The sequence below is a fragment of the Apis florea genome, unplaced genomic scaffold, assembly GCF_048593485.1.
Source record: "Apis florea isolate Af1SG1 unplaced genomic scaffold, ASM4859348v1 contig_2839_pilon, whole genome shotgun sequence".
Lineage (NCBI taxonomy): Eukaryota > Metazoa > Arthropoda > Insecta > Hymenoptera > Apidae > Apis > Apis florea.
In genome coordinates, this window is record NW_028256653.1 from 1,032,651 (window position 1) to 1,059,568 (window position 26,918).

Consider the following 26,918-nt stretch of genomic DNA (forward strand, 5'->3'; position numbering starts at 1 on the left):
GAATATATCCTATACGTGAGATAGTATTTCAATCGGCAATCATTTTATCGAATTTTTCATTTTCGAATTAAATATACGACAATATCTCTGCGCAGAAAAGACGATTGTTGGCGTCAAGCTGAAGATAGCGTTTTCTTCTCATGATGTATGAAGAATTTGAATCGTCATCTTCTTTATAGTGCATCGAACGCGGTTAAGTGACATCAAGGCGGAGTAGAAGTGAATTTCTCGTAAACTTGATTTCATACCAATAATTGCAAAGTAATGCAAAATATACATGTTTGAACGTAACGTATATCTTGAGTGATCTTGAATGATGAGTGTTGCTATCGAAACGTTATTAAACTCGATGATCGCAATGCAGCAATTCGTATCTCTAATGTTATTCGTAAAATGAATCCTTGGAATTCCTTCTTTTTATTTGGTGAATTTTTATCCATTGCAAAACTATGTAGCGCGCAAATTAGAAAAAAAAAGAGATTTTTTAAAACAGATTTTTATAATATAAAATTAGAAAAATTTCTAAAGTAAATGACAAAAAAAAAAAACGTTGTTCGTTGTTTCGAATTACAAATCGAACGAAACAACACCACCACTTTCACTCCACAACTGATATTATTTCGTTAATTTCTTAATTCCCTCTCACCAATGGACAATTTTCAACGGCGTGACGAGCCCGTCAGTCACGACTCTCACTCACGCTCATATTACCTGTGTGTCAGAATCGGCAGCAATATAATTAACACGCCAATCAGTAACAAAAGGTCAGCGTGCATGCAAGCTAATGATCTTCGAAGCCACATCAACCGGTAATTAATGATCGCGATCCATAAAATCCTTAATTATATAAAATTTTACGCTTTCTTTATTCCTGGCACGCGTCCAATCTTCTTTTCCTTTTCCTCCTTTCGTTCTCCTTTTCTCCATTTTCTCCACCTTATCTTCCCTCCCCATCTCATATTACCTTTTTTTCCCTACCATTTTAGATAAGATAAGGAATACATTCAACAGCGAAACGTCTCCGATAATTGCGTCTCGAAAATATTTCCCAACGAAATGAGCTATTCAACGTAACAAACGTCCATTGCAAAAAATACTAATCTCTTTTTCGACCAATTCTCGATAGTTTTATCCTCGTATTCGTATTCGTATAACAAGCTCCACTTTCCTGCCTTCGCCCTTCCAAGTTTCTTCCTCTTCGTTCCGCTCGTTTCTCATCGTAGCCAACCCGTGAAGAATCGGCACACGTAATTGGCTTCGCTGGCCGGCATATTTGGGCTTGGTTGCGTGTTGTTCGTTTTAAAAGCATCTCGCGGAATATCGCGACGATGCATCATTATCGGCTAGAAAGGCAGATGCTGGGCCCACGATACACGAGGCCGATTCCTTTGAACGTGGATCGCGCCGTGGATCGCGCGATCACCGTGTGTAACGGAAACGCGATTTCATTCGTTTGCTTTCTTATCCCCCTTGGATTTATCCACGATCGTTCGTTTTTCCTATGGGAAAAAAGAAATGTATCGAAAGATTTTTAAATTGTCGACGACTACATACATAACGAAGGATAATTTTCAGATACATTTTGTAGAGTAGAAAGACGAATAACAAAAGTGTTTGCACAATTATTTTATCCAGAAAAAATTGCTTGGAAAATAAATATGTACATGTTCTTTTATATAAATATGTAACCACTGTTTAATTATACCGACACGTTTTATTCTTGTTAAAAAGTATATAGACTGGAGATTGTATGAATCCACGAATCAAATTTTGCTCCAGACATAAACGACTCGAGTTGCAAGGGTTTAAGAACCCGCATGATACTTTTTTTTCTCGTCCTTTTCCTTTCCATCTGACGCTATCCAATAGACTTAACGTGATCTCGATGGAAAAAGGAAGGGTTCTCTTGATGATGGAGGCTATCCTGTAACGAAGCACCTCGGTTGTTTCCGGTTACAACGTTTCTTCTGCGTCCACGGATTAGATAGATTAGACGCTTGTTTACATATATTGTTGCATCAATTTTATCGCAGCGTTACCTCTTCCTGGTCCGCAAGATGGTTTCGCCAACCCATCGCTATGTTTATTTGGAAAGATGTAAAAGGGGATAAGCAAACGAATAATTAGTAGCCATATCTGCGATATCGTGTTTCCAACGTTGCAATATATCCACGAAGATGAGCGAGGAGGAACCGCCTACGCAACCGTTACGTGGTCGTAAGGAAAACAAGTTGAAAGGAAACGATTGGTTAAAGATCGGCGAAAGAAGTTGTAAGGATGTGTAATCTGTTACGAATTGTAGAATTTGAATTTACGAAATCGAAAAAAATTAAAAATAATAATAAAATTAAAGATAGAAATAAACTCACGATCGAAGCAATGAAATAATTTGTTTCAAGATCACGGAATCGATCGATAAAATTAATCGATTTAAGGCAGATTTGAATTTGAGATCCGAGTTTAAAAGCTCGAGTAGCCGTCAAGATCGATTAATTGAAATTTTGCTTTGTTTATTGATTAAAAGTATCGAGAGAAACGATATTTAGATTCCTTTAAAGTTATCACTCTCTCTCTCTCTCTCTCCACAGTTCTCGAAAAAATAGTCTTCCTGATACAATTAACGTTACATTGAAAAAAAAATGAAGTAAGTGTGCCACTTTTGCCTCCGTGTCATATCCCACTAGACCAACTTTCCAGTTCTACGCAATACACGAGAGCATACTCGAGCCTGAAGAACAAGAGGACGCATCAAAGAAGATGTAACGCAGATCTGCCAGTTTCGCTGGCTGACTTTCGCAACTCGCTTGATCTTCTTACGTTACTTCCGTTTCAAGCGTGCTGCCACTATATTTACATTATCCTTTGTTCCTAGAAACCTAAACTCCATAAGCATCGCCGCGTTAACCACGACGTTTTCACCAACAAACGTTACTTACACGTCCTTCTCACATCCCGCCATTTTTCTCTAACGGCTACTGGCATATACGCTCTGCTTACGGTAGAGAAGGATTTCTCTACCGTATTCACGCCTTGCTGCCCTCGAATTGCAATTCTGCGTTAACGTTTCCTCAACGAGAGCCGGGCGAATTAAAAATAATTCGACGGGACATATAATATACAAGGGACGTGTTCATATTGACAGGCGCTTAAACAAAAATTGCAATCTCAATTAATTTCTACCGTTCGTATCGTCGCCATCCTACGTTTTATTATTATACATATATTAGCGTAATATAATTACATTCTAGGGACTCTCTTGTCGCTCGATTGCGTAAATATAAATATAAATACGAGTGCAAAGGGTTAATCCAACAATTTTATATATATATATATATATAAAATTTTCTTGAATTTTGTATATCGAGGCCCATAGTGCTCGTTTCCGGCGAACGATCGGTCAAGTTCGGGCGGCAGCGAGGGGGGTGGCTCGCCCCTAAGTTATTGATTAGCGGATACATCGTTGCAAATTCTGGCCGCCACGAGGATAATAATCGCTGCGGCGATCATTCGTACGCGATAACGTTTCGAGGCTTTGGAACGCGTTAAAACGAAAATTGGAGCAGGTTGCAACCGCGAATTTTCGGTTAACGATCGGTTTCGTATACGCGCTCTAGATGCTTGCCGATCATGAAGCGTAACATTATGGACTCGTTTATCGCGGGGGATTATTTTTAAACACAACTTGCTTTCCTTTTTTCAACGAAGAACCTTTCTATCCGTTTTATTATTTTTCTTCGTTCCTTTGATTCTTGTCTTAAATTATTTCTGTTCTCGGATCGATTGTTAATTATTCTTTTGGGGGGAAATGGGTAAGGTTAATTTGCGATTGAATTTTGTTATCGTATCCGTGGAAGAGGGTTAGATAAATTACTGGTCGACGCTATCCACATCGATTCCAAGAAGTAAATGATACCCAATACACGGTCAGCATCTTTATATCTTCAGATATTGGTATATCCATTCCATGGAATAGAGAAGAGATTTCCTGGAGATGCATCTCGGGATTTCTTATATATATATATGTGTGTGTGTGTGTGTATTATAGGTATATCTCGTTTGGTGAATTGGCCACGATATGATATTCCAATTGTGGCCATTTAACGAAGCACATGTAATTTGATATAATTTTTATCTCCAATATTTGAATCCAAATAATCATTTAATAAAAATCAATCGACAATATCCAACATCTAACTTGTGCAAAAAGGAGAAAATATTAATAAATAATTCCAAGAAATCGTAATAACAAATCTCGCAATAATTCCAATTTTACATTGATTTATATGCATCACGAATCGGAAAATTAATTATTGCAAAGCGTATATCAGGAGTCGCGTATATCTTAACACGAGATTAAATTCGAATATTAATTCGACTTTGTAAACACGATAATTCTGTGAACTGTTGATCGATCGATCCAAGGTCAGAAATTTCGATCGAGGAATGCAACGAGGATTATTCGATACACCCTCTCGGATGGACAAATACAGAACGGCGACCGATAAAATGCGCGGAGAGGTTTAATCTTTGATCGGGCCGCGTCATGCGAACCCATAGAATCCGTTAGAATCCCGCTAACGAGTCGCACGTGATGTACACGTGCATGCACCGGGTAAGCCGGGTATCGATTTCGCGAATTATTTTCTCCTTTTTGTCGAGGACGTTTACCCTATCGAGGAAAGAGAAAGGGGGAAAGAGGGGTTTCTCTAGGGTGGGATTCAGGCGTTGAAGCCTGAAACGGGCGGTGGAGGGTAAGTGGCGCGGGGTCAAAGTACGTTTCTCACCGGTGAAAATCCATTAACGTGGGCTCGGTTAAATGAAAAAAACATTCGTGTTGGACGTCGATCCACCGTAATTACATTGTAATTACGTTATTACATCGTGTCCTCGAGAGTGTTCAACTTAAATAGCGACATCGTTTCGATCGATGATGAAGAGTGTGTGTGTATATATAAGCTTCGAGGATAAAATACAATTTGATAGGATTATTGTTGATACGAGGTATAAAATGAATGATAAAATTTTCGAAGCAAAATTTCTTAGTTAGACGTGTGTAATCGCTTCAATTCTGAGAATAGAGGCCGGTAAAAAGTGATCGAGTAACTCTCTAACTTATGAAACCTTTTTTTTTTACAATTTCGACAATGTTATATTTCGCTGCAATCAGATTTTTAAAAATACCAGCCTTGTCGTAATGTTATAATTATTAATTAAGTATTGTGGATTTTAGTAAAAAACATTGTACTTCATCAAATTTTTTGAGTTGTGAAAAAAATTCCTAGAAGATTCTTGGGATCCCTAGAAAGATCCAAACCTACTTGAATATCTTCTCCAAATTAAAAAAAAAAAAAAAGTCGAATAATTTCGTAATTCGTGGCATCGTCGAATCCATCATTGTTGAAAGCATCGCGTAATACGAAACAATTTCAAGACTATCGAGGGTGCATAATCCGGGAATTAAAAGTTTCATCGCGCCTCACCGCGTAATTAACCGTTCTCGACGTGGTTGCACTGCCCACGTTAGGATGAAACGTGTGCCGACTCTCATCGTCGACGTGCCAGCACTGCCAGCCAGGACCTTTCCCACACCGCAACCATTGTCTCTGCCGCTTCGTTCGGGACGTTTTTCAGGTGGGTGAATTAACGAGAACTGGGATAATAATATTCAACGATTTAACGTTCGATAGTCCGCGACACGATGGGGAAGAATGCACGGCACAATGGTGAATTTTCCCTGGAACCAATCTATTCTTCGTGCCGATCTTTGTGCCGATAACATCGTGGCACGCTTTATTTCTATCGGAGTCTTATTTTAACACGACGTAATTTGCTCTCTCCGCCTGTGCTCCGTCGATAACCGTTTATCGATAGGGTATAGAATCGTAGATAGTTTAGATTGGATAATTAATGGACCTCTCTTTTTGTTTTTTTTTCTACCCGCACGAGTTTTATGGGTTATTTTCACTTTTTTGAACGCGATTATTAGATCTGATACGATTACCAGCGTTCCTTAAATGAATAATGCCGCGAACGGTTTAATGTGATTCGTTCTAGGTTCTTTCTTAATGTAGAAAAATTTTTGCGCGATCGAGAACAAAAATCGAAGTAGAAATACGAGCGAAAAATATTTTCATAGTTTCTAGTGTGGTTAGTAAAGAAGGATAACATGGTAAGAATCGAACAGTTTTCCAAAGTTAAACGTATCGAAGGAGGCTGATATAGGCTCTCGTCAATTTTCAATATCTAAATGTACCTGAAATTACTCCCATCGCTGAAGTGAGAGAGGGAGAGAGAGAGAGAGAGACATATCGATCGAAAGTCCGCATATCTGGCCGCGTATTACGCATTCATAGAGGCCGGCCGAGGAATTACCTCGAAAGCGCGCGACAATATCGTGTCACGCGTTCAACATCAATCAATCGAGTTCCACGGGGTTCGCATCGCGTGACCCTCGGTCAACCTCTGTCACAACGCGTTCCAACACTTTCGCGAACGCTGCTCCTTCCAACCCTTTCTTCTTACGCCCACAACTTTTATTTAATTCCAATAATGGTTGAAGGTACGTGTGGTGTGACAGCACATTTTAAATTTTCTCAAACAAAATATTATTTCTCAGATTCTTCCGATTACAATAACAGTTGTATTCGAACATAATTTTTATTTATCAAATATATATATACTTATCAACAATATTGTGGATATCGAAGGGGTGGTTAATCCATTCTTTCTCGAAACTCATTCACCAAACTAATTATATTATCTTTGTAATTTCTAATTATCACTTGCAACTTTCCAATCGAATCTCTGGCGTGTAATATTCGCACGAGATATGGTAGTTTAACAGTCGGTGGCTGTTTCATTAAGAAAAGGGGGGAAAATACGGTTTTGTACGATGGAACTGGTCGGTTCTTGCGTGTTCATCGGCCGATCCACTTTCCAAGGGATACACGAGGACACGGCTCGACGAGTTGGAAATTCCCTTGTTGCAGTTTATTCGAAACGAAAGTACGACAAAGAGTTCTCGTGTTAGGCATTGAGTCACTCGTAAGCCAAATTAGATTGCGGATTTTTCTGCAGTTGCGTTGAAATATTCGCAGAAAATGTATCACATTGATCACGTTAAATATTAGTATTTTTATTATATGTAAAAAATTAATTATAATTCGTACACTATATTTTTGAGTGAATTGCTTCTCGTTTATTCGAGAAAAATTAATTTTCCCAGGATAAAAGAGATGGAGATCAAAATGTATGTAAAAATATATGAAATGATATATTTATGATTCGAGATATTTTAGAATTTTGAATAATTCTATGAGTAATCGTTGAAAAAAGCTATGTGGATAATATTGATGCCATTATTTTGATCAATTTACCCTCTGCTCGATGTAATTTTTAACAAATTATCGATTTGAGTAAATTAATTCTAATAAGAAAAAGGTGTCCTCTTGCGCGTAATTGTCACACGCGCTTTCCAATACCGCGGCTTTCGAGTTTCAATTTAATGCCTGATGAAATTTTAAGAGGGAAAGAATTACATATCGTTACCTCGAGCCTTTGTTACGAGGGACACGCTTAAATGGAATCGAATCGGGTCTGCACATCGAAGTAGAAAATTGAGTTTCTCAGTATGGTTCCACCGGCCTTGATGAAATTAAGCGGGGGCTGTTTCCCCCCCGCTTGTATTGTTGTAACGAACCTCTGCTCACTTTCTAATTATCGTGCAAAACCCCACGTTCGTTTAAAAAGGAACGTTCGTTATACTTCAAAAGGGATTCCGATTTAGAGGGTGCAAAAAGTGTGATTACTCGCCAATTTTCTCTGCGATCATTTATGAATTAAGTAAAGATATTTGTGAATGGATCTTTAGAAAACTATTTTTTTTATCGATAATATTCATAACATTGATTCTATTTCAATAGAATTCACTTACGTATTAAATCTCGACGATGAATAAAATAATAATCATTAGTCAAGGAACGATTTCAAAAAGAAATTTCGCTTCAACTTAATATCTCTCATCCACCATTATATTTCAGTTCGAACAAAAAATCCCTAAAAATAGGGATTTCAACTTCCCCAGTTAACAGTCTCCTCTCCAGCGCACTCTAGCGACTTCGATCTGCAACAAAATAGAATTAATACGCATTGAGACAGCCATATTTCCCTTCATTTCAAACCTCGATTCCTCCTAACTTGACAAATAAGTGTCAACAACCTTATTGCATTTTATTTCAAGCCTCTATAATTCTCTGAAGACACATGCAACACCCTGTATGAGTTTCTAAACCCACAATTAACGAAATCGCACAACTATGGATATCGCCAATCCCCATCGTTCGTGAAAGCAGGAGGAAATAAAACGAATCGCCGCCTATTTCCGTGGTGCAACGCCGAACCATTTTCCTCGAAGGTGTTCACGTAACTGTTCGTCGCCTTTCAAAATTAATCAGTCCCCCTCCCCTCCTCGAAGGAAGAGCTTTCAAATTTCTTTCGCAACGTACGTGGCGTTGGGCAAGTCGCGAGACGACGACATCGCGGAGAGGATAGTTTTATATACATTGTGCTCGTACTTGTGCGCGCAATTAGTCACGGTCGAAGATTCTGGCCAATTACGTTAACCAGGTTGACGGGGATATATCCAGAGCGCGAATGCGCCCATTACCGTTTCCATACCGTCGCGGATATTTTAGATTTGCTTACTATTCTGCGTTCCCACGAACCTTTTTTGATATTTTATTAAAAAAAGAATGACACGAGTTGAATAAGAAGAGGGTATATTCGTGTTTGTATTAAGTGTAATTCGTATTGATGAGGTATTTTCTTACTTGGAATTTGAGATTGATCGTGCGTTTTCTTTGAAAGATTCTCTCTGAAGAATGCTAAGTTAAGTATTTATAGAATTCGAAGGATTAATCTTGGAAGTCCAGTTACGAGGAATAAAATTTATCGATTTATGACGAGGGATTGAAGATGATTGATACGCGATCTTGAGAAGATGAAGCGGAAAAACTTTCTTTCCAACGTTGTAGAAAACTCGATTGTGCTCGATCTAACGTCGATAAATTAATTACTCGTCATATTATTTTTCACTCGAACTTGTTAAGCAGTTTCTAGAAACGGAGATGGCATAAATTAACATTTACATGTGCATGATATTTTCTTTTAAATATAAACTTATTATTAAAAGAAGTAATTAAATTCTCTTAAGTAAATGAACATTATTTATTTATAAGATGACCCAATATGTGCACACGCTCTTGCACTCCTCCTCTATCTGCCGCCCTTCTATTCCTCCCCTCTTCTCCTTGTCCCTCCCCATTTCTCCCCACTCTACCACCCACTTCGATTTTCAATCGACGATTTTCCTCGAGGCGCAAACGACTCGAACCAACCACTATGTTCCACGCATTTTCTCGCTTCTCTTTCACGCACTGAATGCTATACGGTTCTGCGGTTTCTAGGATGATCCGCATCGCGCCACTGAAAAGAAAAAAAGAAAGAAAAAAAATTCGGTCAAGTCGTCGACGGATTAATTAAACGCCGGTTGCTTTACAGCCGTGAGAATGCTGATTTTTTTTTTTTTTCTTTTTTTCCCCCATTTTCTTTCTCCTTTCGAGCGGCAGAGATTTCTCCGTTTAAAACGGAGTTGCCGGTTATAAACACTGCATTAGAATTGCAAGCGAGATGCGGTCTCGAAGGTAGCGGATTTACTTGGAATCTAAGAAAGTTGTGTTCGAACACCAAGTCGCAGTTGTTTTTTTTTTGTTTCAATTCTTCAAGGAATCGAAAGGATAGCGGGTTTTTTTGGATGGATAGGATCTTTTTGTGCAATAATTTATCAATTATGTATGTACTGTGTAAAATTGAAAGTAACAAGAATTTAAATCGATCAAAACTGAAATCAAAATTCAATATTAAATTTTCAATCGCGTTCAAGAATGTATTAAAGCACGTAATATGTAACCTAAATAACTTTTATAATACAGGTGAAAAAAGGTGTATTAAAATTAGTGTTGTAAAAATAATTAAAATACATATATTCGTACTTACGAATCTATCTGAATATGAAAATAATGAAGAAGCACTTGCTATCTTAAATTAATCGCAAAAATTTTAATCATATTATTTTTAAATAAATATATTCAAGGTGGAAACAATTGATAGAACATCTGGCACACCGATCATTACTTCAATTTCTAATCCATTAAAATTATTAAAATTTATCGCTCCATCCCTCCATTGAATAGATTGCATTGAAAGCGATACTCTTCTCGTATTCGCGTTATCGATGCCTAATTGGCCGAATGGCAGGGAACAAGTCTTGGAATAAGCCCCCATCCGCCTGATACATCCTTTATCCCATTAGGCGTCATTGTTGGTGCAACGGAGATACGGGTTTCGCAATAATGCAGTGAACTTTTCTACGGGCCGAACGGCCTTGCCTTTTTACATCGACAACGGGTGTGTGTGGGTGTCACTTACTTTCCTGCCTTGAAAAACCTTTCACTGTTTTGCACCTACATAGACACGCGGTAGACAGCCGCGTGCCGTTGCCATAAAGTCAGAGAAATCTTGGGAGCTGTGTAACTCGTTCCATATACCGTTCAGCGAATTCTATTTTCTTGCTCGACATTGCGTTTATTCCACCTGGTATGCCGGTGTGTTACGATCGTGGGACACGGAAAATGGTAGGAATGATGTTTAATTGGAGGGAACTGTGTAAATTTTTGTTCTTTCATTTCATGCGTTTAGGAGATATATAAAAATTTTGTTTTTAACTTGTTGTAAGATCGTATTAATATTCGTAATGCTAGGTGTTTAGATATTAAGATTGATTTTTGAAATAATATAATTGATACAGAATGTTGCAAATAATTTTCTTTTTTTTTTTTTTTCGAATAAGAGAGGATATAGGAGAAAATTAATTGTGTCTAATCTTTTTCAAAATGATTGTGAAATTTTTCTCGGAAAAATTATTGATCAAAATTCCGAGATCTAGTTACCCCTAAATTATTCCCTAGACAACATTCCTTATTTCGAACGATTGTTTCAATTCATGCAATGAAACTCTTTCCGTTTCGTTGCAGGAAAGTCCATGGAATGTGTAAATGTCACGTCATTTTAAACCAAGAAGGGTACAATCGTCGTTTGTTTGAAGTTTATACATCCCGCCCAATAAAATCTCTAAACGACGCCATGTTACTATTACGTAATAATATCCAATACAATCTATAGCGTGGTACATAATATGCAAGAACTTCGATGAAATTACAAAATCCTGATTATGCAATTTGGCGACCTTTCCCAATTTTGGTTATTCAAAAATGCAGAATTGCGATAAGTTTAAAAAAAATTTAAGAAAATTATTATTTTCTGCCGTTGGAATTATTATATCATTCAATCCACAAGTAAATATATTTTTGAATTATTTCTAAGATCCTTGGAGTTCAACTATATTTTATTTTCCATTGTATATTTACATTATACTTCAAAATAAAATATAAAATATATCAAACGATAATTATAATTGTTAAATTGTTAAATCGAATTATCCATCAATTTATCAGGACGTTTTAATATCGATTCACCTAAAATCGGAAATTTATTAATTATACCATTCGAGATACGAAAATATAACGATTTAACCATTAAAAGTGGCGAAATTTTTAAACAGCGTTTTTTCGTTCACCTTCTTTTTTTAAAAGTTCTTTCAACGACGATACGGTTGCATCGTTAACTGCTTGCCTTATGACGTTGATACGTACATAAATTGTGAAACTTTACGAACTAAATGCGAACGTTTCGCTTCAATTTTCGTTTTAATTTTAATAAAATATAATTGATCATTAAATTTAAGGATGAAACCGTGGTGTATTTATATTTCAACAGTTTTTTACTTATTTCATTAAATAAGTAAAACGTTTAATTCTAATTATATATATTGGTGGCAAAGATCATGATTATAAATGCAAAAAATCTCGCTCAAAAATCATTTCGACAAAATTTCCTTTTTCACGTGTTCAATTTCAATCCTTTATTTATTATTTATCCATATCATCGAATTATCGAAAAAATAAATAATACTTTTTCTAATCGTCTCTTCGGAATTGTCAACTGTTCCTCGAGATTTTTGAGCGGGGGTGTATTTTTAAACGGCTAAGCGTCCAGACACGGTCCTTGAGCCAATGTTAATCGCGTTAATTACGGTCCAGACTACGGTTAAGTAGGAAACGATTACACGATTATTTTAGAATTAATATTACAAACCAATTCACCACTGTATGTAGACGCCCCTGATATTTTTCTTTCGTTGAGTCACTTCCCGTTTTACCCTTACGATTATTCACGAATTTGTTTTACTTTATGTTTCCCTCCAACGCTTCTTTTTAACGTAGCCGCATTGGTTTTTTTTTTTTTTTTAATTGATGAGCATGCCGCTATATATGACACACTTTTACGATGTATTATATCACTCATATCTGTCACCGTCTGTATAAATTTTAAATTACGAGTGTCTATCGATTTAAAAATCCTTCGAAAGTCGAACGTTTCGAATAAAAATTAAAAATCGAATTATATCTCGATCAATTTCGAAATTTAAAATATTTCTTAAAATATAATAAAGTAATATCTCAAGAAAGATTTCCCCCTTTTTCGAAAAAAAAAAAAAGAAGAAGAAATCGAATTTTCGAAGGGCACTTAGATAGACATCCCGATGCCTGGCCTTAGGCATCGGCCACAGAACGACCTTCATCCTTCACCGATCTCCAATCTCAAATCATCTCTCTCTCTCTCTCTCTTCGTTCCATCGCTTCTCCTTTTCTCTCCTCTTGGATTTTCTCTTCTCAAATCCACGCGAGAAGATCATCCGTCCATCGCGTATCGTTCGTGTATTTCACAACCCTTCCATCCTCCTTTCCCCCCCCCCCCCATCATCCCATTTTTTTCACGGCCGTTGCTTCACGACGCTTCGTATTTGTCGTAGACGATTTTTTTTCTTTTTTTTTTCTTTTCTTTTCTTTCTTTTTTTTTCTTTTTTTTCTTTTGAGTTGCTAGCCCCTATCCTGTTCCTACTTTCTGTTCCAGATTTCGTACGAACCGTGGTTGCACGGTACGAAAGGCACCGAGAGCGACGAGGATGACGTAGCCGTCCGGCGGCTGCCGATTCACGAGAATAGCATCGAGAAGGATGTACACGAACGAACAACGTACACGAACAAACGAGAAGTTGTTTGTCGCTCGACCTCGAGGCGATTCGATTCGTAACGCGTCAGGGAGTAGAAGGATCGAAAAGACCAAGAAAGGATCATCATCACTGCCCGAGCAATAACGACGCTCGATTAAAAATCGTTCCGTCCCGAGTTCCATCCTGAGACCGATTGGAAAAAAAAAAAGAGCAAAAAGAGAGAAAGAGAGAGAAAGAGAAGGAAGAAGGACAAAAAAAGAGAAAAGTATCTCTCCCCGTTCGATCTCCCTCTTTCGAGATCAAAAAGACTGAATATCAAAGAGGAGGCAAGATGTTGGGAGTGAGTCAACCGGGAAACCCGCCCTCGAGCCTGCGACACTCGGCGAGTTTCTCTTGTTTGCAACGCGGCACCGCGAGCGAGGGGCACAGGGCGAGGACCTCGACGCTGCTCCAGCAACCGAGCCTCCAGCTGACCAACACCCATCACCAATACACGCCCGGCCAGGCGTCGTCCCTGCTGCAAGGGCAGCCGAGCGGCACCGTTCAACACCGCGTCGAGGCGTTGGAAGCCGTACAAGACCAAGGCAACGATTACGGTTTCGTCAAGATACGTCCACGTCTGCGTAGCACGAACGCCACCCTCCACTACGAGGAGGAGCTGGCTGCACAGAAGAGCGCTGTATGGGACGCGTCGGCGTTCAGCGACCGCGAGTGCGACGCCAATTACAGGGAACACTCCTCCCTCAAGATCAAGGAGCGGGAAGAACACTCGCCCAAGGGTGGCGCCGCCAAGAACCAGAACCCGCTCAGGGGCGCCCTGATACTGTTCACCTCGACCTCCTCCTGGTGGAAGGCCAGGCAGAGGGAGGAGCAGCTGAACGCGGACCACCGCGCGGCGTTCACCGCGGAGCGAAAGTGGTCGAGCACCTCGATGGCGTCCCCCTCGAACGAGAGAAAGTGGCCCTCGGTGGTCACCTCGCCCACCAACGACAGGAAGTGGTCGGTGGGCAACAACGCTTTGACGTCGCCGGGTAACGAGAGGAAGTGGACCAGATCGTCCGTCTCGTCGACGGGGCAGCAGCAGGACAGGAAATGGCGGTCGCTCGGCGCCCTGTTGAGGGCTCCAACCTCCTCCCAGCCCGGCTCCCAGCACGCCGCGCAACACTCCCTGTCCCACAACATGAGCGTCTCGATGATCGAGGGCGACCACTTCAGGGACGATCCGCGCTGCAAGTCGACGCGCTACCAGCAGCCCACCTCGTACTCGGCCCGCGTGTCGCGCGTCAGCCGGGACATTTACAGGGAGAGCGGGTCGGAGTTCGGTCAGGCTGGGGGCAGGTCGAAGGTGAGCCGCAGGTTGTACCAGGAGGGAACGGTGGATTGCTTGGTGGACAGCACGGTGGAGGAGAGGCAGGCGAGACACCAGTTCGAGGAGGAGTGCAGGGGCCGCGCGAATCGGGAGAGTATCTGCAAAACGGAGCAGCAGCAGGCGGAGAGCGGCGGCGCGCGTAGCACCACCACGAGATCGAGCCGGGCTCAAAGCTTTTATCTTCTCGACGATTTCCTGCGGCCCCAGCCCCAACAACAGAGCAACAACAATAATAACAACAAGTGTATGCTCAACGTTTACCTGTCACCCTCGCACGCGGCTTCCAAGTCGTCGAGCAACGATCTACAGCTACACTCGGCGGCGGGTAGATCGGCCGACGTGAAACAACACCAGGTCGCCTCGCAGGGGAACGTGACGAACATCACTCCGCCGCGGCGCCATAACTCTAGCTCGGATAGCCTCGAGGTCGCGACCAGTCCGCTTCCGCCGCCTGTCCCGCCTCCGCCGCCTCAGGTGACCGCAGCCCGCGACAGGGAAAGGGCAGAGAATTTCAAAGAGAAGGACGTGTGCCAGTGCAAAGTGTGCTGGACCAATATGCAGCAGCAAAGATGTTTCGTAGAAGAGGTAAGTGGGGGGGAGGAGAGCGTGTTTGGATAATCGCCGATATCGCGCCTTCCTTATCGTCCTCCACCGTTATAATCATCTTTACGCGACTATCTCTCGTATCGCGTTTTATCCTCGCGGTTATTCTCGGAAGAGTTTTTTTACCGAGGGTTTCGAAGGGGGACGAGGATGGAAGGATATCTCGTTCAGAAGTCGATTCATTCGGGATGATCGTTTTACTTTTATATTCAGACGCGGTAAATTCGTTCGATCCGATAATTGAATGAGAAAATAAATGGAAGAAGAGGGAAGAAGAGATGTGGAGAAGGAAATATCATAGATCGAGGAGGATTATGGAGTCCGCTACGAATTTTATTTTCGATCGATTAAAATGTATATTTAAAATATTTAGTTCCTTCGGGCAGATGGAGCTAAAGGCGATCGTACTTGCAAATAACGTACTTAATTCATTGAAAATCAAATGCAACTTTGTATTTGTTAAAAATTTTTGATTATAGATTATCCTGATTATTTCTTTCAGACTTTTATAAATGTGACGTTATTAAAAGTATTAAGAGATAACAAATAATAGCTCGTTCGATAAAATCAGCGATACGTATTTGAAAATTGGTATCGAAGATATTTGCTGATTCAAAATTTCGTCCACAAAAACGAAAATATTGAGATGCAACTGATGGTACGAAGCCAATACACTTCCGCTAAGAGGAAATTTCTCCGAGGAAATATTTTCAGTCGGTTTGGAATATGCGGTCGATAAATCAAGCGACCCGTGCTTTTGCTTTTCAATTTTCTGCCGGCCAACGAACCTGTGTTTCGATCGCAGCGTTGCATTTACATAATTGATATCACGGTTTATCGATCTCGTTGAAGCTTTCAAATTTTATTAAATTGATTGTTAAAGAAAATTGATATCATCGAGTTAGGAAATAAATTAACCTAGGAAAATCACAATTAAGGAAACGATGAAAATTTGAAAATAATTAATTTTTTGATAAGAAATTTGAACTGTTTTTTAAAATTAGTTAAAATTGCAAACTGTATTTTCATTACTTTCTGATTTTTATTTCGAAAGTAATAAGTAAAATTGACAGAATATAAAGAAAAAAAAGGTATTGGAATATTTAATGCCATATCGGAGAATATTCTCTACTATTATATTTATAGCCGTAATAGATGGAAGTAGATATTGATCTAGCACAAGTTTTTCGACTTAGAGAACATCTATCTTTTTTTTTTTTTTTATACCAATATTAAATTATTATTATTTCACTTTTCTTTTATTCAAACTATTTTAAAAAAAAAAAAACAACATTTGTAATTTTCATACAAACGTTTCAATCACATTACAACAAAATTATTAACGATTATTAATTAAAAATAATACCTTACCATAAAAATAAAGTTCATGTTACAAGACTATTGAAGACGGCGACGTTTGCCTTTTAGAATTAAAAACATATTGTTATTCGTATTTTTCAATATTCTTCGCAAATGTCATTTCTAAAGAAATAAAAATTATACACGGATATTTCATATGCATTAAATACAATATAATAAAATACTTCGTTTCAAATATTTATCGTATACGCTCTCACTTTTAAAATTTTCACAAATGGATAAACAATCTCGTTATTATCCATTCTCCAATATTGCATCATTAATAACGTACACCACCTCGTCTAGACTCGTCATTAATTAAATTCGGGCAATTCGATTGATCGAGCGAATCTCAACGTTTCGTTTTAACGCGAGGGAGGAAACTCTGAAATGGCAATGATTTAACGATCGGATATATCGATACACGCAGCTTTGGGATCACTGATTTTACGAGTTCACACGCTTCACGGGTCGAGCGATACCCCGTCGTTGCGCTTATTGGACGAGATAAGGGACACGTGGCTGTTCAGTGGCAGGGTTGATTCACCGCTAATGTTCTCTAACCCAATTTACAGGCAGCAGAAAGCACAATTGTTAGTCGAACTGGTATCGTGGATCGCGTGGGAGGAAATAATTCTTTCGGAGTGAATAATTTAGAATTTAATAAAAGGTGGCGATGTTCTGATTTTTGTATCGCTTTGAAATAATTTTTTTTTTAGAACGTAATTCGATTTGGTAAAAATCGTGATATTTATCGCGAATTTTTATATTGTTTTAACGCAAAGAAAAGGTGATTTTCGACGAAATAAAATGATGATCCTGCCTCGAAATATTTTTGAATGAAATAAATTTTTAACGCAAAATTGAAACCAAAAATCATGATAACAATTGTTTGTGTTTGAATTGAAAATAAAAATGATTTAGTAGGAACAAAATTATACACTTAACATAATAACAATTGTGCACAACAAACGAGATAGTGAATGTTTAATCAATTACTTCAAGTTTGGAAATTATCCAATCTTAGAGAATGTTTTCTCTCCGAATGTCTATTGTGTGAAAGTAGACTGTTTCAGTTTACGTACATGGAATCCTGACTAGTTACTTAGGTATCTTTGATATCGAGCCTTTTAAGGAGATCCCTCGCGTTTAGGATACGCTTTCACAGTCCCTCGGAAGAGAATTATCACCGCGATTAAGTGAATGAATTTTCCGCGAAAGTGTAAACAAATGGATTCTCGCTTCACGCGAGATTACAAATGTAGATCGTAAAAAAAAAAAAAAAACAACGGTTCAAAGTTCTTCATCCACGAAGAAAAATGAATATGTAAATAATAAAAATTAATCGATCTAACAACAGTAAAATTTCTCCACCACTTTTCAAATTTGTTCTCAATCAATGATCCCGTGAAAATAAATGGAATTATAAAAGAAAGAAAGAGAATAATCTAAATAAATCCTATCCCCAAGAACCTGTATCGCGTGTGCAATCGCGTGGCTTCTCTCGTTTGTTAACTGTATCGAATGTTTGAATTAGGTTGCCGCCCCTGACCCCTTATTTTCGCCGCTCGTATCGAACGAGAGCCCGTTATTCTTGGGACGCAGTAGGGTACAGAGTGGCGGAGGAAGTCGTATTTCTATCCTTCCAGTATCTACTCTATTATTAGCAACCGCTGCAATGGCGGTGGACGCGGCTCGACTGGATTTCCGTTCGATTTTAAAACGCTGCCGCATCTCCTCTCGTGGCTTCTGTATCTCCCCCTCTTCCTCCATCTTTCCTTCTCTCTATCTTTTTCTTCTCGAACGGCCAATCCCCTCCACGTATGCCACTCTAGGCCTCGTTGCGGATTTTCATCACGTAGCTGCGCTCCACGATGGTGGAGTAATTTTTACCACGCCGCGTCAAACTCTCTCCAATCCACGAATTTGCACCACGGTTTATACGGCTTTTGGGTGTGTAAGTTGGAGCGTAGGAAGCGCGAATAAATCGATCGAGATGGGATATCTTACTTCTGTTTTCGATAGGATCGAAAAAGAGAAAAAAGAGAATAAAAGGGGAGAGGAGAAACCAGGAGGAGATGCGTAATCGAATCGAAAAGTAGAATCGCGGTATTTGAGGCATTCCTTTTTTTTTTTTTATATCATTAATAAACAAGAAAGATATGTTCGATCGAGTTATTTACTTTCTATGATACACTTTCGTTTCTTACCGCATAAACAACGAGGCATCGACATTTAAATTGCCCGCCCCGGTATTTTTATCGTCTCCCCGTGTTTCCAAGTTTCCATTCCAGCAAAACATTGTACACAGAGTGTTAATATATACACGTGAAATTGATATACAAAAAGATCTCAAGTCAAGACTCTTATTTATCAAAATATAAAGCAATTCAAGTTTTTCCCATCGAAATCATTTCTATTTCCATCTATGTATTATCTTGTCTCACTTACGAGCAAAAATAAATTGCTTACATTATTTTCAAATTGTTCCATCAAACAATTGTTCAACCATGTCTCGAACAGATTCGAATATGAATGATCAGCCAAGATTCTTTCCGTCTAATTAAAACAGAATCTCTCGATATCTGAAAAACAAAAAAAGGAAATTTAAATCATATAAGTTAAATTTCATTTCTCCGAGCTCTTTTGTTCTCAACTTCTGTTCGTGCTCTTTGTTCGTGACGATTTCACCGGCGATGCGTGAAACCACCAACCGTCTCCCTTCGTTCCCCTTCCATCCTCCTTTACCCTCTGTTCTATTCCTCCTTTCTCCCCCTCTCTCCTTCTTTCTTACATATATATATATATATTTTTTTTCCCTCTCGGTGTAATATCAAGACATCCTAGGTCAGGGACGCATAACCTACGCATCCGGTTCAAGCGGCAGCCACTTCCAGCCGATGAAAGGTGCTACTAATTCGCTATCCGACACGTTGAATTACCGCGTTCCTTCATTTTTTTTTTTCCTTCCCATCGTTCGTTGAGAATGCGGCGTTAAATTCGTTCCTTGTTTCACCTTTCTCGTGGTATGCCGTCAAATTCGAAACTAGAAAAAGAGGTATGGAATCGTGTCGTCAGAGGAGAGACAGATACATTTATTTTTAACGGATGATCTTGAATTATATTGAAAAAGAATTGTGAGTGAAGTAAGAGATTTTATTAGAGATTTTGGATTGTCGCAATGAGATTCGATTCGTGTCTCGCTTTTGCTTTTCCAACAATTTGTTATTGAAATATGAACTATGTAGGATTTCTTTGCAAATGAATCAATTATATTTGAAAGATCGATGGAAAAGGAGAGGAGTTCGTATCGTGTTTGTAAAAATTATAAATTTAGAGGAGAATAAATTTTACAAGTTTAGAAGTGATTGAATTGTCTTGATGATTAATAGTATTCACTTACCTCCCTTGTTTTCTATGTGTTGTTAAGAATATTTTTTATAAATATCTAATAATAATTTGTAGAAAATAATTTTACGTAATTGAACGTCTTATCGATCTTGTTCTTAAGGTCTTTTCACTTTCGTATCTCGATGACGAATGAAATATACGCAGAAGATACGAATTGTAGACAAGACTCGATAAGTTTCTATAGACGAATATTTATTTTGTTTGGAAACAATGTGGAATTTGGTTATGTTCCCAGAAGTATTATACCGCTTCCCTACCAGATATTTATTTACTTTTAATAAGGAGTAATAGTACGATTCATAATAGTATATTAAAACGAATGTTATAAATGTTATAAACTTTGCTAATAACAATAATTGTTTTAATTTAAAAATAAAAGAAAGTTGTTGAATATCAATATAAATGCTTTGAAAAAAATTTTAAGATCTGAAAGTTATCTTTTATTATATCTTTTATTTAAAGATAATAAAAGTGAGGCGATTATTCTGTTTAGAAATGAATTAATTTTTAAAAAAATATCCTTACCTTCATTTTCAGTGAAGCCAATTTATTTATTCACTTATATACACATAGATGGGATTGTAGAAAATATGGAAAAATAAGAATTTGAGAAATGATTCAGTTGTAGTCCTGTATTATCAAATTAGGTTGAAGTGAACTTGAATTTGATATGAGGTACGGAAATATAGACGTAACTGGATCTACCAAATTACATCGAGCTCTGTTTTAGTAGGTCACTGAGAAACTTGCAACTTCAACAAACAAGAGAACTAACATAGATCTTGTATTATTTCAGAGAAATCATTTTTCCATAATGTAAGCTAATAAAATTCGTTCGTAATTACTTAAATATTTTCATTCGTAATAAAACTTGTGCCATCTCTATAAATATATATCTATTTATATGTTTTTCAAATTTTATTTTTTTACCCAATAATCTCTAATTTTTAAAGTCAGATATTGTAATTTCAATTTCAACTTTCATCTTTATAAGCGAAGAAAATTTCCTTATAAATTTAAATTATAAACTTGAAAAATATTTAGATTAAAATATATATATTTAAGTGATTATAAATGGAGAGTCATACAAAAATTATGCTATTAGATTCTAAGTATAACAATTTTATTAAAAGTTGATTCTATTAATCAATTAATTTTCATCATAACGTTTCTTATTGGACAAATAAAGCTTTCCAAAACTTCTTAAACTCGTTTTATCTATCGAAACACATTAGATATATCTCCATCTTCATCCCTGCTCCATCCCTTAAATTATACCTTTAAATTGCCTCAAGGATAATTTCCATTGACCTTAAGCTATGAATACGTTTTCAAAATATTCAATTATCCTGAGCTCCAGACTAGTCTTTCATTTTCTGTTCCTATGCAAGACTTAATAATTCTGTTTCCATTGTCCTTTAATCTTCTATCTTCAAACGAAGAAAGAAATTACTCTCTTTTTCTTCCTTCCAGTGCAAAGGTAATAATTTTCTTTACATCATTCTCTAATTCTTTTCTATCTTTTCTTTCTCAATCAAAAATTATTTTCTTCTAATAATACTAACATAACACTTGAGACATGCTATCTTACTTGAAAACATCTCAATCTACTACGTATTATCGTCGTATTTCTCTTTTATCGAGTCATATCTGATTTATTTTTATATGTCGCAAAGGTTATTTTCAATGTTTTTTTTTACTATAACAGCATTGCAAGAAAGAATAAAGAGAAAGAGAAAGAAATTAACTAAGAAAGATAGTGCGAAATATTTAAATTAGACTTATCGTTAGTTTAAAACTTTAATCACGATTCTTATTCTGTTCTGTTAAAAGTATTCAATTATAAAATCAAATACTCAATATTTTTTTAAGTTTAATGATTAAACTTTTATTACTACGAAGTTTATGAATTGTGAAAGATGACATCACAATAGTGAAACTTTAATTATTAAAATTTTTCTTTCAAAATTAAATTTTTTAAGGGTATAAATTCCTTAAAAAATTCCTTATTATTATAAATATATGACGGAAATATATTCATATGCATATTCAATATATTTTATTCCATCACTAGCCACGTTTGACGATCCCGCTCAGTTGACTCACGATGACGATGGCAAAAGCCAACGACAACTGAAGTCGAAGAAATGCTTGCGAGTACGAGAATGCGCTCAGGTATGCGGCAGTCGCGCGTTAAAAACATTCGCAGCATGGAAGTCGACCGAGTGAAGAAAGATTGTTATTTTAATCTGTTTAACTCTCTATAACGTCATTCAATTCGAAAATTACGTTATATATATATATATCGTATGTCTAGACAGAGCAATAATACAACTACAAAAATGTCAGAAGATGAAAATGATAATTGGAAAATAAAAATATTATTAATGCAATAAGAATTTTTTATTATAAAATATCATTATTTTTAACCATAGCTATCAACAATTTCATCATATTTCTTCATCAATATTTAATTTTCTATCTAACGGTACAAATCAATCACTGTTGGATATTTTTATTTCAACAATAATAACGCATAATCGTATCGAAATTAATTTAAAATCAAATCTCGCTCCGCACGACCGAAATTCCATTGGTCATTCATTGCGCATGCGTAATCGAATGCCCGCCAATAATATATCAGTATTGCACACTAGTTTCTAGTGACTAGAGGGACAATAACGAACGTTCCGTTGTCTTCGGGAAAAATTCCCACGGTTGCAAAAGGGAACATCGTCGTCAATCACTCAAAGTATACGCGTTTTCAATCGATCTCTTCTTTCGCGATATGCTCGTAGCTGAGTAATCCTCCACGTTTCGTCCGAACATATATCAAGGCATAATATCTTCATGTAAGAGTTATCTCGTGAGCATTTCTTACGCCGCGGGAGCACGTAACACGTTACTTAGATATATTGGTATGAAATTGGACGTTTCTGGAAAATTATTAAGGACGATTTTTAGAAGTATGTATATATAAACTGTAGGTAAAGAACAAATAAAGACGATTTCTTTATGCACGTTATTCAGTTAAATTAGTTGAAGGTGTAAAATATCGATTTGATGTTGAGGTTATGTTTGTTATTTATTTACTTAAGAAATTGATAGATATTTTATTTTGTTTGTTTGTAAATGTTTGATTGTTAAGTTTTTTCTAAAAAAAGTTATTAATTTATTTCATTGGATTGAAATTATTGAAAAATTGATCGAATATCGAAACTAATATTAATTTTTAGATTGATAGGTATATTTTATTCTGGAAATGTTTATTTTATAAATTTATACTTTTGTTAAACTTTTATGAATGATATCTGTTATGATTTCTGTTATTTTATTTACTGTTATTTTCTGATTATATTAAAGAATTATTATATGATAAAAATTTAACGTGAAATAGATATTATATTCTGATGTTTTTTCGTTAGTGGTTTTATTGTAGGTTATGTATCGATCGTTGAAATTTAACTGTGGATATTCTTCATTTAATTAATTTTATTTATTTAAATAACTAATTTAATTCTTCTTCAATAATTCTCTATCTAACAACAATTGAAATTTTATTACGTACAATAGCTTTTTCTTTTATTATTATTGATCGTGAATATTTCTTGGTGAATTATAGATTTATAATTAATTGTTTAATTATATTATTATCTATCTAATCAGTTGTTTTAAATAAAGTTTCAATTTTTGATTTTCAATTGAATAATGATAAATAAACTAAACAAATAAAATGAAATAATAAAAATAGTTCATAATTAATTAACAAAATTTTACATTATTTCATTTTCACTTATCAATAAACAAAATATTCATAATATTTACAATTTATATTCAACATATTTAACTCACACAAATATAAATCAAATTCATTGAAAAAACTTATAAATAATATGTAATAATATCATAATGATTGTTTAATATATTCTATTCTCTTTTTTCTATTCTTATATAACTACATTGAAATAAATAAATGTTGAAATTTTTCATTATAAAATTTTTTAATTACAAATAAAAATTATGATTCTTTCTGAAGTTACGAATTAAATATATTAGAAAAACTAATGTCTATTTGAGTTATTCAATAACATGAGTTATTCGATACACATGTTTGGAAAAAAAAAGAAAAAAAATAATCATGTCAAAAGATATTATAGATGAGATGAATAAAGGTATGAGATACATATAATTTTCCAGATCGGAGGAAATGTATTCTTATGGAAAGGGATTCACGGTTGAGACTCACGATGGATTTTGAAACGTTCTGTAGGGCAGAAACCAAAGGAGACAGGGACTATATAAGATAGAAGGCATAAGATAGACCCCTGATGGCGATATCTCGCGGCAAGATCTTCAACCGGTCATGTCTGTCGTTGCGTCGAACCATGGTGATTTATCATTATTGAAATACGGACCATTTGAGCCATCGCTGCCCACTCTACCTATGCTTGTGCACCACGGTTTTCCATTTGAATGGTTCGTGGTTGGAAAGTTGACTTTGTGTTTCCGTTTTTCGTTACATTAGTTTCTTGTTCTTCATTTTTTTCGTTATTACATTTGAAACGAAATTTCATTTGTTACTTTCTTAAATTTTATTCGTTCAGGATATTTTCTTTTTAGAGAAATTAAATTAAATATTATGGATATACATAAATATTACATAATATATGAATATTATTTATAAGTATGATATATTAATTAAGTATATTTAAAGATGTATATAAATATTTTTAATAAAGATAAAAAATATAATTTAAATTATATTTAAATATCATTCAATATTAATATGGTATAATATAATATGGTATAGCATAATGTGAAAAAAAAAGTTTGTCTTCTAAAACGCAACATAAATTTTGATTGCATGGATCATAAATTTTTTTCCTGGCCAGACAGATGGTGTTTAACCATGAATTCAATTTTGCCCAAACCGGATCTTGAGCACGTGGTAATGTTCCGCTACAAGTAGATAACATGTTAAAACGCATTTCGCTTCCTTTCGCGATCAAATTCCAATTCTTTGTTTTATATAATCAAAAAAAGACAAAAAATTCTTGCATAATATGTGTTTAAACATTAATTTTTTATATTATTAGTATTTACAAGAATAATAGTGTCTTAAAATAATGAAAAAGAACATAACCTAAAAAATGGCAAATATTTCTAAGTAATGTCTAGAAAGTTGGATTTATATTAAACGAAATTGTGTTTGAAAGTTTCTTCCTTTATCATACGAAAGTTTGAAGAAGTTTCGTTAAGATTCCAAAAGTTTAGGAAACAATCCGTGAGTTAATGAGTTGATGGTGTAGTGTAAAATTTATTTCGAAGCTTGTGCATGTTCTATATGAAAATCGCGTATAATATGTAAACTTGCCAATCGAGATATTCTTGAGGTTATCAGCCTGCAACGCATTGCAATGGGTAGCGGATGTTTTTAGAAAATAGTTCAAGTAACTGAGAAATAGGATGGAATATGTACTACGAAACGTGAGGTAATTTTAATTTATCAAATAACCAATTTCTGTTCTTACGAATGAAACTAAACAATTTATAAGAACAATAAAAATATTACTTGTCAATCAGAAATTAATTTGAAACTGTAAAAAACTGTTTTATATAATAAACATTGATAAAAAAAACAATTTTAAAACTTTCCTTAAAAATATTTAAGAATTAAATGTATGAATATTATAAAAGATGATGTACAATATACATAATTATATGTATTATTGCATATAATGAAAATAATAAACGAGGAAGAGTAATTAAGTTGAATTTAAAGTTGAATTTTATATTATAAAATTAACAAAAAAGTATGTAAAGACCTATTTAATAATTTTATTATTTATTATTTTATTTTCTTAAAAGAAAAAGATTTAGTGATCATAGTACAAGTTTGATTTTCGTGTGTATAAGAAATGAAATTTGCACGCTCGTGTGAACAGTTGTTCAGTCGGCAAACCATGCGGGGAAATATCCTTTTAGGATTTTTTTAAATTGCGGTCAGTGCGTTAATCATCTGATAAACGAGACTGGCCAAAGTTCCACTTGTTAAACCGCAAAAACCAGTGTCGTCCTTGTTAGACAACAGGATCACGAGGAAAAAAAAAGATAAAAAGAAATGAGTTTAGCAGCAAGAAGGGCCACGAGTCAGGCTACGACTTGTTGAGACGTGTTTAAACTTGTCGCGAATAGTGTCGCATCACAGATGATTGAAATATGGTTAGAAATCGTGTTAAGCATTTTATTATTATCTTGTTTTTTTAGAATTTGTTGTCTTTTTTTTTATAAACGCTATAAGAAATTTTTATATAGTTGAAATAATTTCTTGATATAATTTTATTATATTAATTTGATTTAAATTAATATGAATATCTGATCAAAGAAAAAATACAGAATATTATTTTTATTGATAAGCATTAAGCATTAAAAAATATAAGAGCATAAAATTATTTCAAATAAAATTTTTTTCTGGAATTAATACAGAAGAATTTATAAAAGATTTTTCCTTTTTCTTTAAATGTATTTTTTTATTTTCATTTGAATCCTAAATACAAATAATTTTTATTCATTATAATATGAATTATATCATATATAGTGAAATCAGTATATTATGTCTATATGTGATGTCAATAAATTATATGCATATATACAGTATAATAAATCGTAAATTATTATAAATAATTAATTACGAAATAGAGAATAATGACATTAATTATCAGAAATTAAGGAATTTTTGGCTTTTTCCCAGTAACATGTATTTATTTTATCTACTTCCTTTTTCACAGCTATAGATGTAGCAGATTCCTGTAATGCGACTATATTATCGACGTACAGATTTCTGTATTACCGACGCCACATATAATTTGCTTTTTAAACCGATAAGATGACAGCACAAACAAGATATAGAATAATTGTGACAAGAACTTTTTCGTGTTATAATTTGGAGGTTATCTACCTTCTGTTAATATAAAAAACAAATAATAA

At 35.6% G+C, this 26,918-nt stretch overlaps 1 protein-coding gene across 2 annotated transcripts in view; it reads left to right on the forward strand.

Moving 5' to 3' along the window:
- The window catches only part of LOC100863102 (uncharacterized), a 226,362-nt gene that overhangs the window by 44,622 nt on the left and 154,822 nt on the right, over positions 1 to 26,918 (forward strand). For both annotated transcript variants that reach the window (XM_086907380.1, XM_086907379.1), the window contains exon 2: positions 13,090 to 15,143. In XM_086907380.1, the coding sequence (XP_086763506.1) occupies positions 13,521 to 15,143 (1,623 nt within the window). In that variant the 5' untranslated portion in view covers positions 13,090 to 13,520. The remainder of the gene's footprint in view (positions 1 to 13,089; positions 15,144 to 26,918) is intronic.